Below are 12,500 nucleotides of genomic sequence, written 5' to 3'. Positions count from 1 at the left end.
TTTCTCGGAGCACTGATAGTAGCATTCCAAACTGACCTTGTTGAGAGTGACTCATGGCGAGGGCTTCTTGTACTGTGAACCCAGTATTACAGATCGCGGATCGCTGAGTGTTCATGTATTTGATGCCGATTGGCAGTTTACACGTTTCTGTAGCCGGTTGGCAGTTTTGTTCGAGCCGGATGGCAGCGAACTTGAGCCGGGTGGCAATGAGTATTTTGCTGGGTTAGGGGTTTGTTTACCGCCCTCCCCACCTCACAATATTTCTTATTACATTTTTTTTCCTTAGGATTTGATAGAAGCCTCCTCTTGGGAACCGACGTGTCGTTTTGTCTGCATTCTGTGCGTTAAAGTGGGTCCATGATCCTATTCCTTATGGTGCACACGGTAATCCGGTTGACACTGCGCTAAATCACAGCCTGGTTCAGGCCAGCAAACGAGCTTTCAGTAGGCCATTCAACAAAAAGGAGCCCATGACCCCCGACATGACTCCCCCGTATTTGTGTTCAGTTTGTTCACGAAGGCAGTACTCTTAGGGATTTGCGTACAGCTTTACTGTTTGTCTTGGGATTTTATGGTCTCTTTCGGATCAACGAGCTATTGGATGTGCAAGCTTCGGATATTCTAGTTCACGACGATCACCAAGAGAGTAATGTAAAGAGTAGTAAAACTGATCAATTTAGGCAAGGTAATATAGTATTTATTGCCAAGAGTGGCGGTGCTACATGTCCTCACTCATTATTGTCTCGATATCTTTCCGCAGCTAGCATTGATCTCAATTCATCAGCTTACATTTTCAGAACACTTCAACCTCATAGGAAGGACAATTCGTATACTTTAGGCCCTAGGAGGCTCAGCTATACTAGGTGTAGAGAATTAGTTAAGGAATCACTTTTGGCTATAGGAGTAAATTCGCTCAGTTTTAGCACTCATAGCCTTAGATCCGGTGGCGCAACGTTTATAGCTGACAATCTAGCGAAGGCAGGTTCTTCTGACAGGTTACTCATGCTCCACTGTCGCTGGAAATCAGAAACAGCTAAGAATATGTACATCAAGGATTCCTTAGACAGTAGATTACAATTGACCAGGTTGTTCCCTACCTTTGGCGTAGAAGAGATGTAACTTATTTTGTTTTTCCTACTTTATACAGTTATAGCTTTACATATTCTTGTAACCAAATACTTTGGCTTGTATAGCATGTAATGGCATTAAAGCGTCCGGTCGGGCAAGTGCTCTCACTCTGCCTGCCTTATGGCTCAGCGTTCTGGAGAAGGAAAATATTTTTCCTTCGGACGAACGTAGTGAGGGAGTAGGAAATGAAAGTAGCTCGGTGCGAACCAAAGAGAGACCAGAACAGAGTGGTTTTTTTTTTAATGTTACCAATGATACAAATTATTGATATGTTTGTAGTTTTGTCTTTATTTACAACTTTCTCCAAAAATAAAATTCATAACTTTACTCTGTGTATGAACTGAATACCGAAGATTTAATTTATGACGAAGAAAGAAAACAATTTGCTAGGAATCCAAAAAGCAATAATTTCAATTCAGAAAACCTTAAATGACAATAGAAAATACAGCATAAATATTGATCAGGGCCGGTTGTTCAAAAGCCGATTAACGCTAATCCCGGATTAAAATTTAACCAAGGAGTTTTTTTCTCTACTTAAAAAAATTTGTTCGGCACTGAAATTTGGCAAAATTATACATTAAAAGAAGTTAATCTTGAAATACAAAAATAAGCAAAAGAAACTTTTACTCAAAAGTTGAAGAAATGAAACCAAAGCTTACGCTAATCTCGGCTTTCGAACAACCGGGCGGGCCCAGAAAAAATGATAAAAAAACGTAAAAGAAAGTATGGGTGCACCTTTTCTCAGTTGATTATCTGACACAATGATGTCCTTGTTATCCATTTAAAATTGTGATGTCACATGCATGTGTGAATAGTTTGGTACATGAACAGTGAAGTCATTTTGTCTGTCTTCAAACAAGCTGTCTACGCATTCATCCGATCATTAGGAATGATATAGATATTGATCATTCATAAATGACAGTCTAAAATGTTATATATTCGGAACCAAGTCAAGACAAATTAGCGACTATCAAAAATACCACAATACTCTTTGTTTGTCCCTCCAAAATGTTGCATAAGCATTGTTTTTATTTTCTCTAGGGATTTACAATAGTCCCAAGAGAAACTGGGAACAATGCTTATGCAGAATTTTGCAGGGGCAAAGAGAGTACTATGGTATTTTTGATATTGGCTAATAAAATAATTTGTTTCGATGTAACCATTGTGAAAGATGCAAAGTGCCAAGAAAAAAGAGGTTTAATAGAAATTGCTGAAGATCAGAGTATCTCGGTGTCTAGTTTTTGGTGGTCTGGACTGTCGGTGGTCTGAAGGCAAAAGGGGGCAAAATAAGGAAGCGAAAAAGAGTAAGAAAAGAGGAGAGGACTGGAGAGAGTAATGAAGCGAAGAAGAGAGGACTGGAGAGAGTAATGAAGCGAGTGGGAGTAAGAAGAGAAGTAGGTGAATATGAACAAGAAAAGAAGAGAAGAGAGATAAACGTTAGAAATTGAAAAACTACCTAAATAAATACTACCTAATATTAATTAAGGAGGCAAGAAAGAAAAGATAGAAAGCTGATAATTGTAAAAAAAGAACCTAATTGCACACATGAACGCAAGTGTAGCGACAACAGCACGACTAAGAAAGCAAGCAGTCAGAGAAATGCAAAAAAGCTCTACAATTGCAAAATACCTAATTGCGAAATAAAGCGCCTAATGGGATGAAAATGCAACATAAAACACACAACAAACAACAAGCAACAAAACACAACAAACAAAAGCGAGCAACAGAAGCAACTCAAGCAAGCCACACATAACACGAAAAAGTTTAGAATGGAAAGTGGGCAGATAGTTGTAAAAGGGAGGTAAGGATGACTATGGAGAGAGGGAGATAGAAAACAAGAAAGAAAAGAAAGAAAGCTGATAATTGTAAAAAAAATAACCTAATTGCAAAAGAAAGAAGCCAAAGGAAACGCACATGAACACAAGTGTAGCGACAACAGCACAACTAAGAAAGCAAGCAGTCAGAGAAATGCAAAAAAGCTCTACAATTGCAAAATACCTAATTGCGAAATAAAGCGCCTAATGGGATGAAAATGCAACATAAAACACACAACAAACAACAAGCAACAAAACACAACAAACAAAAGCGAGCAACAGAAGCAACCCAAGCAAGCCACACATAACACGAAAAAGTTTAGAATGGAAAGTGTGCAGATAGTTGTAAATGGGAGGTAAGGATGACTATGGAGAGAGGGAAAGAGTAAAACAAAAAAGACTTGTAAAACGTTTGATACTAAACTGAACCAAAATAATTGCTTATTACTAAGGAAAAAAGTAATGTGAACAGGATTTACTTGTTTCAAGACTTGAAATGAGAAATACTTTTGATTTGCTGTAAAACAAGATGGAGAATTTGACTTGCAAGTATAGAATATGTACAGAAAATTAAATCTGAAAAGATTGTGGTCACAACATAATCGAATGAATTAAGTTCATTGAAGTCTAAGCGTAAGACAGCAAGGGGAGTTGAGACATTATTGTTCAGTCAACATCTGTTCAAAGTGTCCTAAAAACAATAACAAAGCTAAACTTATTCAATTAATCAAAGTGCTGTATCTGTAACTGTAGCCTTTATGTCATTGCATCACTGTCATTTACGAATAATCAAAATCATTCCTACTGATTGAACGAAAACAAGAAACAGAATGATAGATCAGAGATAAAATATCGTCACCGGACAATAGACCAAACCAGGATCCCATTGAAGAGTGACTTCACTGACTCTTAAATGTAAAATCTCAGCACATTTAAATGTATCTGTTACCAAAACATGCCTGCTCGTTCATGTAAAAGCAGAAAATCGATAAGCACATCATTGCTGTATTTCGTATTATTGCTTCTTGGATAAATTTACGAAAGACATAAAGATTGTAATCTGACTGGTACTCTCCTTCAAGCATAAGAAATACTTAAGTTTTCGTTAATTCTTGCATCTCAAAGAAAAGTATATTAAAAGCTTTACTCAGGAAAAAAAACATGCACAGTTGTGTCGCTTAATCAATCATTAAACATGAAAAATACAAAAGGTCCTGAAAAAAGGTTTCTGTTTAACAAAAAATTACATTGTGTTTGTGTACTTAGGTTGTCTCTTAGGTAACTTCATTCATTGAAACAATAATTGTAGCGACTCTAAGTAAATGGATTTGACATACAGTATTTGCTTTGTACGGTGAAGATTCTGATCTGTAGTGCGAGTAAAAAAGTTACTTTCTGACAGTAAGCAGTTTACTCTAACTTACTCTCTGTAAGTAAACTGAGAAATATTTACAATTAATGTACAAATGAAAAAATATATTTACAATATTTACACTATTTACAAACCAATGAACTATTGAAAGGGACCTGAAATAAAGGAAAATAAATTGAAACTGTTAGACTATGTGGCAATTAATGGTGTCAAGATAATTTGATAGGCCACTTTCAAAAAATACCATAACACTCTTTGTTTGCTCTCAAAGATTCTGCATAAGGATTGTTTTTATTTTCTCTTGTAAGTCGTGAGAGAAACTGGAAACAATTTTGGAGGGCAAGCAAAGAGTATTATGGTATCTTTAAAAGTGGCCTATTGGTTCAGGACATAATTTCTGTACAAACTTGGAGACTTGGAAAATTGTTCAATCTTAAAACTTAAAAAGTGTGCTCGGAACCAAAAACTCCTACGTGATGTTGTAATACGAGTCTGATAATAGGGACCTTTAGATTCTAGAAAGAGAACGACAACGAGTACGAGATTTTCTCATAGAACAACAGTGAGCGCGCGAAAACCAGCGTCATTTTGGCGGGAAAAAAGTGATACCGTCGTCATTTTAGTGCGAGGTTTTGCAAAAATGTCGTCTTGTCAAAACAAGTCACCGCAACAGGGTAGCCGTTTTGGCATTTTTCGATCAGGAAAAGGCTCAGTTACCATCAATAAGAATAACTGAGGAACCTATGCTGCTAACAAAGAGTAAGATTAATCGTCCGGGTTAAAAATTTTCTAAGTATTTTCGCTAAAAGCGGGCAGTCAAATATCGTACTCGTTCTCGACCTCGTCCTAGAATCTAAAGGCCCGTAATTATGGAAGGGTCACTACAACTGCACTCTTAAGATGCAATCTGGGATGACATGTAGCTGTAATGTCTGTTATGATAATCCTAGGATTGTTTTTCATTTTCTCTTTTTATGATGTTTCTGGTCTTTATTGAAATTGTTTTCGTCAACACAAGATGAAAAGTGTTTGGTATGGAAAAAAACCCAAGTTTGCAAAGTCTGTAAGTAGGTTTCACTACATTTCAAACTCGAAGTGCTTTTAGTTCTTGAAGACCGAGTATGATAAGTGGTTTTGACAAAAGAACTCTGACTTCGTGCTGGGACTGTTTTAAGACTTGTCAGCTAGGTAGGTAGTATTAGGCCTGACAAATTGTCCTCTGCTGAACTTGAAAATAATATTATTAAACGTAGCAAACTGGCTTGACCTCCTCTGCCAGTTTGGATTTCAAAATCAGCTACGTAATGTTTGTCCTTTTTGTTGAAATTGTGCCTTCAAGGGGAGTTCTTATGTGATTATCTGTCTATGATTTCATACGTTTGACACCAACCTTATCAGTTCAATAGTTCACACGCCTCTTGGTATCAAGGGAGAGCACAAGGCTGAGAAGATTGGCCTCTTGAGCTTTCTGACGATCACATTTACGCCAGTCTAAAAACAAACAAAACAAGACAAATCATGTAAACTAATTGTAGAGCCAAGGCTAGTGATGCTTCAGTCTTCAGCTTAATTGCTTTATCTGCCAAGTTTTTGGAGTAAGGTAAGAGATTTAATTAACTCACTCCACTCACCTTCCATCTCAAACAGCAATCGTAGCTCTGCCTTCAGCATGTCAACAATTTGTTCAAGATTATCAGACAGCTCACTAAAATTACGAAGGAATCATTGTCAAAGAGGTATGGATATAGAACTAATGTTATTCCTCCATTAACCAGTAAGTCATTTTAGTTATCATTTGCAAGTTTTTTTTTTGTCTTTTTTAACAGAACTTACAGAATTTCAAGGTTTTGTTTCCTTGCATTAAGCTGATCCAGGTACTTATTCAAACTCAGCCAGTCTTGTTTCAAGCCAATGCATTCCTCCTGACATTCTGGAAAAGCAATTGTAATGTGGTAAGGATTACCAGATTGAGCAGTACTTTTCGAATGTCTTTTTAAAAATTATCTGAACCGATAACAAATGAAAAATAATAAAGCGGGGATTTGTCTTGATCACGACAGCACTCAGCAACTCTTTAGCCAGTGAAAATACATCAGAAAAAAATAATAAATGTCATATTGTGTATCTACACTTCACTGACCTGCAAATTTCATTGCATCGTGTAACTCTTTCTCGACTGTGAAAATGACATTACCCAAGGAATCAATTTCTTGATCCAGGGTGAACTTTTCTTCTGCAACATAAGCTGAGATCTCCAAACGGCTTTTGAACACTGTTGAGAAATAGCGCCACAATAAATCAGGAGAAATTTAAAATACTATCAATCGCAACTTCTGTCGCCTAACAGTAGCTTTTTGCGAGTAATATAATATTGTAACCAAGCTTGATCAAAACTGACTTCAGAAAAGTGCAAAGCTATTGTGCTGTATTTTCCAGAGTGGTGCTGTTTATAATGCTATACATGGTGATTTAAACTGTTAAGTCGGCGAGTTACAATGCATCTCCTGAACTGTCTGTGGTTTGCAGGGATGGCGCAGTGGTAAGAGCAATCTCCTCTCACCAATGTATCCCGGGTTCGATTCCCAGACCCGACGTCATATGCGGGTTGAGTTTGTTGGTTCTTTACTCTGCACCAAGAGATTTTTCTCTGGATACTCCGGTTTTCCCTTCTCCTCAATAAAACAACATTTGACGTGATTTGCGTTAATTGTTAATTGCAGTTTACAGGGTCCCCAATTACCGCTCCAGTGCTAGAACGACTAGGCACTTAAAGTTAAGTTCCTAATTTCTTAAGTTCCTTTCCTTTCCTACCACCCTTGAAATAAAAGCTATTGAGCTTGTTGTAACATGAGGTAGATTACAGTTCACATAACCATTCACAAAGTAACCTGGTGAACAATCAACACAGTTTCATGCAACTCCAGCTTGAAAAGTTACAATTCAAGACCCAATTTTTTGACATTCATGCCTTCTTCCCCTGGGGAAGACACTCTCGAGACAGGCATTTCAAAACTTAAGTTCTTGAATCGTAACTTTTTAAGTTGCATTAATTTCAAGTCCAGAAGCCTGAAACTATGTTTGATTGTTTTAACATTTACATGTACATGTACGTCTGTGGATGAATTTCTTCAGTGTCAATTAACATTCAAATGAAAGCTACAGGTCCTCTTGGTTGTTAGGATGTTATGAACGATAATATCCAAGTTCAACTCACATTTGCTACTTGTGATGGCAGCCCTCTTTCTACGCACGTTTTGTCGAGGAGGCTTTGGTGGCAATTTTCTCATCAAACTGGCAGCTTTGGGAAAGAAAAGAAGAAATCTACAGGTCAACTTTTTTTTAATGATCCAGGATGCTTTAGAAAATCATTTCTCAGGTTCATATTCTACATAACTTGCAATGGGTTGCTTAATTAGGTGAATCCTGGAGTCTCATTGGGACAAAAAAATGCAAAGGTGTTTGACCTTCTAATAAGAGGTGCGGTATGAAATGGCTCAATTTTTATTTTGAAGGTTGTGATTAAGTTTAATTTTCTATTTTCATTGACACCTCATATGCCCTAAGAAGCCCCCAGTTGACGAGTAAAATCGTCTGGCATTAGAGAGCTCCAAAGTGAAATCTGTCTCACTCCCAAAGGGGGAAATGTGTTGGTGGAGGGGGCATAGTTTTTAGCTGCTTAATTTAATTACTTCCCCCATTGACACCTCAAACGTCCTAGGATGACCCCAGTGGACAAGTAAAATTGTCTGGCATTAGACAGAGTAAAATCTGTTAAGTCTCATTCCCAGGAATCAATGAGTCAAGCACCTCACAACTGCATTAGACTTGACTGGAGGGAACCAATCTCAAACTGACAGTTTCCTTCTGTCGAGAAAGATAGTCAACGAGATTTTACTGTCTGAATGGAATAAGGTTATTGTGCTGATATAACTAATTTCTTACTGCGTAGTGTGAATGAAGCCATTTTTATTACGAACATTCTGCTCTTATGTGAATCACATACTAGTCAATTTTAAAAGTGAACAAAGCCAATCAGAAGAGTGTATAAAGTTCCATTTCCCAAGAAGCCCTGATTAAGTCTCACTAACATGGTTAGTCTTCACTCACTCACAAGCTTACATTGCGTAAAGTTGTTAATCCCGTTAAAGGTGATCACTTGGCCCATCTTTTGGAATGTTCTTAACCAACAACATAAGTTCGAAATCCATTGCAGTTCATAGCTTTCTCACCTTTGTCAAGATGTGAGATGGGTTGCTGCTCTCCCTCAATGTCTTGGGATTCAGCAGATGCTCCAGAAGTACCTTCACCAGAATTGACAACAAATTCAGTTTTCTCACAGCACAAATCTTTGTCGAAGCTTGTTTGCTTTGCATCAGCCTTCAAAGTTTGTTCTTCTGGGTTAGCCATAACTTTCTCATGTTCAAGAGAAACTGTCTCGGATCTTACAGGGCGTTTATCAACCACTAAACGTCCTTTAACAGTGGCATCAACAGCTTCAGCACCAAGGAGGTGGCCAGCCCCTTCAGGTTTCATTTGTGATGAATAATCAGTCACATCTTTGGTATCTGTTTCTTCTTCATCTGATGTTTTTGCTTCCTTTACTGCAGCATTTTCATCCTTCATGTTATCTTCCTTCTTCCACGTTTCTTCACATTTACAGAGGTCCGTATCACATGGTTCAATTCCATTTTCTGCATTGCTTTCTTGCACTTTGGTTTCTTCTTCATCTGATCTTTTTGCCTCCTTTAACTCAGCATTTTCATCCTTGATGTTATCTTCCTCCTTCCTGGTTTTTTCACTTTTACAAGTGTTCACACCATTTGGTTTAATTCCTTTTGCTATATTGGGTTCTTGTTCTTTGTTACACTGTGGTCCTACAGAAGAGACTTCAAGACACAAACTCCTTTCCTTGCTGTCCAGTTTTGAAGAAGCACTGCAAGCATTTTCCATATAACTTGTCTTGCAAGAGCTAACTTCTTCATCATCAGAGCTAGCGCTGTCACAAAATGGGTTTAACATTTTTGGATAATCATTTTTCTGTGTCTCCTTATTCTTGGGAAGCAAAGACTTTCCTTTTTTAACAGTTACAGATGCATCTTCCAAAGAAGGTTCTTTATCAACAGCCTCTTCTGGAGACAAACTTGGCAGGTCCTCCACTGAACTTCTCTCAAAAGGGTTTAGTTCCTTAGGGTACTTCTTCCTGTTTTTTCTTCCCCCTCTACGGGTTTTTCTTTTATGTTTGTGTGGCAAAGCGTCCTCTTTGACATCAGCCCTTGCTGTGTCTGGCAAGGGAGTTTCCTCGCCATTTGACACATCTTCAGAAGATGCTTTTTTTAATTGTTCTTCTACAGGAGAGCTTTCTGCAAAAGGGTTGAGTTCATCTGGGTAGTTGTTCTTGGGTTTCCTCTTCCCCTTCCTTCTTATTGGACAAGGACTGGTATCACTGCATTTGGGTTGCTGTTCCTCACCCCGCTGTGCTGGTGAGTTCTTCATTTCAACAGAATTCTTCTTCTTATTGCCTGGCACAGGTGCCACTTGCGACAGATTCCTTGGTGCAAGTCGCTCTGGCCTAGGTGGGATTGGTGGTGGTGGAGCGCGCTTCCTCTGCGGCTTTTTCGGTCCACCATTATTCCTGGTCTCGTAAGCTGCCCTCTTCCTTTCATGTGGCTGAGCTCTGTGTTCCAATGGTCTACTTGCTGGTGCACAAGCCCTCCTCTCATGAGATTCACTCTGGCGGGCAACATTCTTGCCACTGTTGGTTGAACTATTAGTAACTGTTGGCTTAATGGCTCCTGCACCCTGCAAATTATTTTTCTGTGGCCTGGAAATTTCCTCCGAAGAACCAAGCTTGCTACTTTCAGGGGAAGCCTTTCCACGGCCAACTTTATTTTGTTTGCTGACATTTTTCACATAAGATGAAGATTTCATAGCTTCCCTCAAGTATTCTTTCAGTTCTTCCTCTTTACTGCGACTGAATTGAGAAGCACGTTAAAATGCATGAGACAAACAAATTGAGGTAAATAAAACCTTAATTTTTAAACAAAAAATGAAAGAAAAGACAAAAACCATGCAAAATGCTTTGTTTTAAATTAAGAAATCTGCCCTCGTTTTCAAAAGGTGGAAAACACTACCCACCGGATAAATCACTATCCAGCGGATAAACACTAGCAAAACCAATTGAGTTATCCAGTGGATAGTGATTTATCCAGTGGATGGCGTATCCACCCTTCGAACAACTGACTAACAAACTATCAATAGACGCCGCCCCCGAACAGACGCCGCCGACGTCTACGGTGCGGCGTTTTTTAAGGAAATAATGATTTATAATAATTATTAAAGAAAAGTCTATTTCAAGTTTAAACCAGCAATGGAAATTTGTTTTCTTTAAGAACATTTTTTAGTTCAAATTGACTGTACTTTTTTGCTCTTGTGTTAAGTTCTCTTTCAAGAATTTTTGCAACGCGTAATTCTGCTGTTAATGCAGAGAACTTCGCTGATACTACACGGCCGACTTCTCTCTTTCTCTTTCCAGTGACTCGTGCACAAAGTTTGTTACTGTTACCTAGTAAAAATGTTACCATATGTAGTACGATATTTAGCAATTACCTTGCTGAATAAAGTGATTTTTGAATAAACGCCGCCCCCGAAAAGACGTCGCCCACGAATAAACGCCGCAGCTGGATCGCGAAAAATGAAATATTGACCGTCGCGGCGTCTATTCGAGTGAATACGGTACCTACTACTAATGTTTAACCCATTGACTCCTCGAGCTCCTGAGACACAGTAAAATCTGTTAAGTCTCACTCCCAGGGGTCAATGGGTTAATTAATGATGAACGTGAAATAGATGTACAAGATTTATCTGTTTAAAATTGAAATTATTATGCCATTTATCGTCGAAGCATGTACAATGTAATCTGGTTTTGAGTTTTTAAAACAATGGTAGATGAAAAATAATTATTACATTAAGCGTGCAATTCTCAGGCTAAATGGAGCACTCTGGTTGGCTGGTTTCAGTCAGGACCATAACCATGGAAACGGTGTGTTTCCATATTTTTTCCTCTCTCCCGGGAAATTCAAGTTGAGTGAAACACAAAAGGTTTTGAAAAAGCGAATTTCTTCATCACAACAGAATAATTATAATAGGAAGCGGAATTTATAGTTTGACATCTGAAAAGTCAAAGTTTGCTGATGGAAGACGAAGATTATGAACATTCACCAAACAGAGAAGCTTACTAACATCACTTACTTAACTAAAACTTACTAACCTCATTTTCTTGGAACCGTACTGGGGAATATTGACCCTTGGTCGTTTTGGTACGGACCTTTCTGCGCCCAGTCAATGCTACCAGGACCTCGGGCCTATATTCCCCATTGCGGCACTATCATTCCGTTAGTAAGAGGTTATGTCCTTTTGTTAAAAATGAAGTTGAGAGGCATATTATGAAAATAAAAAATTAAAATTAAAATGTGGTTACACGTTTTCAACTGACAACTTTCTCCTGGGCCTGGCCTGGCCCACAATACCATGTGTTTTGGGGGTTCTCTACACAAATACAACGGATCTTCAGTTCAATAAAGAATGGCAGAGTACTCCCATAAACATATTGTCAGTGTCACTCTCTTACTGGTCATCATCATCATGATCATCAATATAACAAATATTTTAGTGAATACTTACTATGGGACTCCATCTTCTAGCATCACAGACGTAAGCTGGAATTCAATGGAGCCTGTCAAGATGTTCTTATTTGATGAAATAAGAGTAACAGTGATTTCAAAGCTGTGTTCTTCATCACTTGTAATGTAATTGTCCAGGTCAAAGGACCCAGTTGCAATGACTTTTCTTTGTCCTTTTTTGTTCTCCTGAAATGAAGACAGAAAACAAACAAACTTGATCATTTCAGTAGTGATGCACCAAAAAATACTTGTCCAGTAATCAGTTTCAAATTTGGTAAACTTACATCTTTTATTTGTATCTGCCATTGACAGTCTTGATATGTTCCCTCTCTCTGAGGGTTCTAAAAGCACAATAACATTTGTGATCTGCATTAAAAAAGTCATCTGGTAATTGCACAGGGCTTTGAAAGGTTGCAAAAATTGAGAACATTTGCTTACCATGTGAGGGCCATGTGTTAGGAAACTGGTAAAGGTTATAGTCTCAGGATCACTCACCGTTTGTAGGAA

At 38.2% G+C, this 12,500-nt stretch overlaps 2 protein-coding genes across 3 annotated transcripts in view; both read right to left on the bottom strand.

The window, feature by feature from the left end:
• LOC138042409 (uncharacterized) overlaps positions 1 to 12,500 on the bottom strand; it is a 19,136-nt gene that overhangs the window by 2,741 nt on the left and 3,895 nt on the right. The gene's annotated exons all lie outside the window — the stretch shown is intronic.
• LOC138042405 (neurofilament heavy polypeptide-like) overlaps positions 2,677 to 12,500 on the bottom strand; it is an 11,988-nt gene continuing 2,164 nt past the window's right edge. The window contains exons 3-11 of one of the 2 annotated variants that reach the window (XM_068888287.1): positions 12,278 to 12,334; positions 11,995 to 12,179; positions 8,544 to 10,285; positions 7,529 to 7,612; positions 6,455 to 6,586; positions 6,148 to 6,244; positions 5,946 to 6,019; positions 5,705 to 5,805; positions 2,677 to 4,469 (exon numbers count right to left, since the gene is read on the bottom strand). In XM_068888287.1, coding sequence (XP_068744388.1) covers positions 5,714 to 5,805; positions 5,946 to 6,019; positions 6,148 to 6,244; positions 6,455 to 6,586; positions 7,529 to 7,612; positions 8,544 to 10,285; positions 11,995 to 12,179; positions 12,278 to 12,334 — 2,463 coding nt within the window. In that variant the 3' untranslated portion in view covers positions 2,677 to 4,469; positions 5,705 to 5,713. Of the gene's footprint in view, positions 4,470 to 5,704; positions 5,806 to 5,945; positions 6,020 to 6,147; positions 6,245 to 6,454; positions 6,587 to 7,528; positions 7,613 to 8,543; positions 10,286 to 11,994; positions 12,180 to 12,277; positions 12,335 to 12,500 lie in introns of those variants that run through there. The other variant, XM_068888288.1, reaches the window with a different exon arrangement.

Source organism: Montipora capricornis, chromosome 3 (assembly GCF_036669925.1).
Source record: "Montipora capricornis isolate CH-2021 chromosome 3, ASM3666992v2, whole genome shotgun sequence".
Lineage (NCBI taxonomy): Eukaryota > Metazoa > Cnidaria > Anthozoa > Scleractinia > Acroporidae > Montipora > Montipora capricornis.
This window is presented reverse-complemented; position numbering and strand designations above follow the sequence as displayed.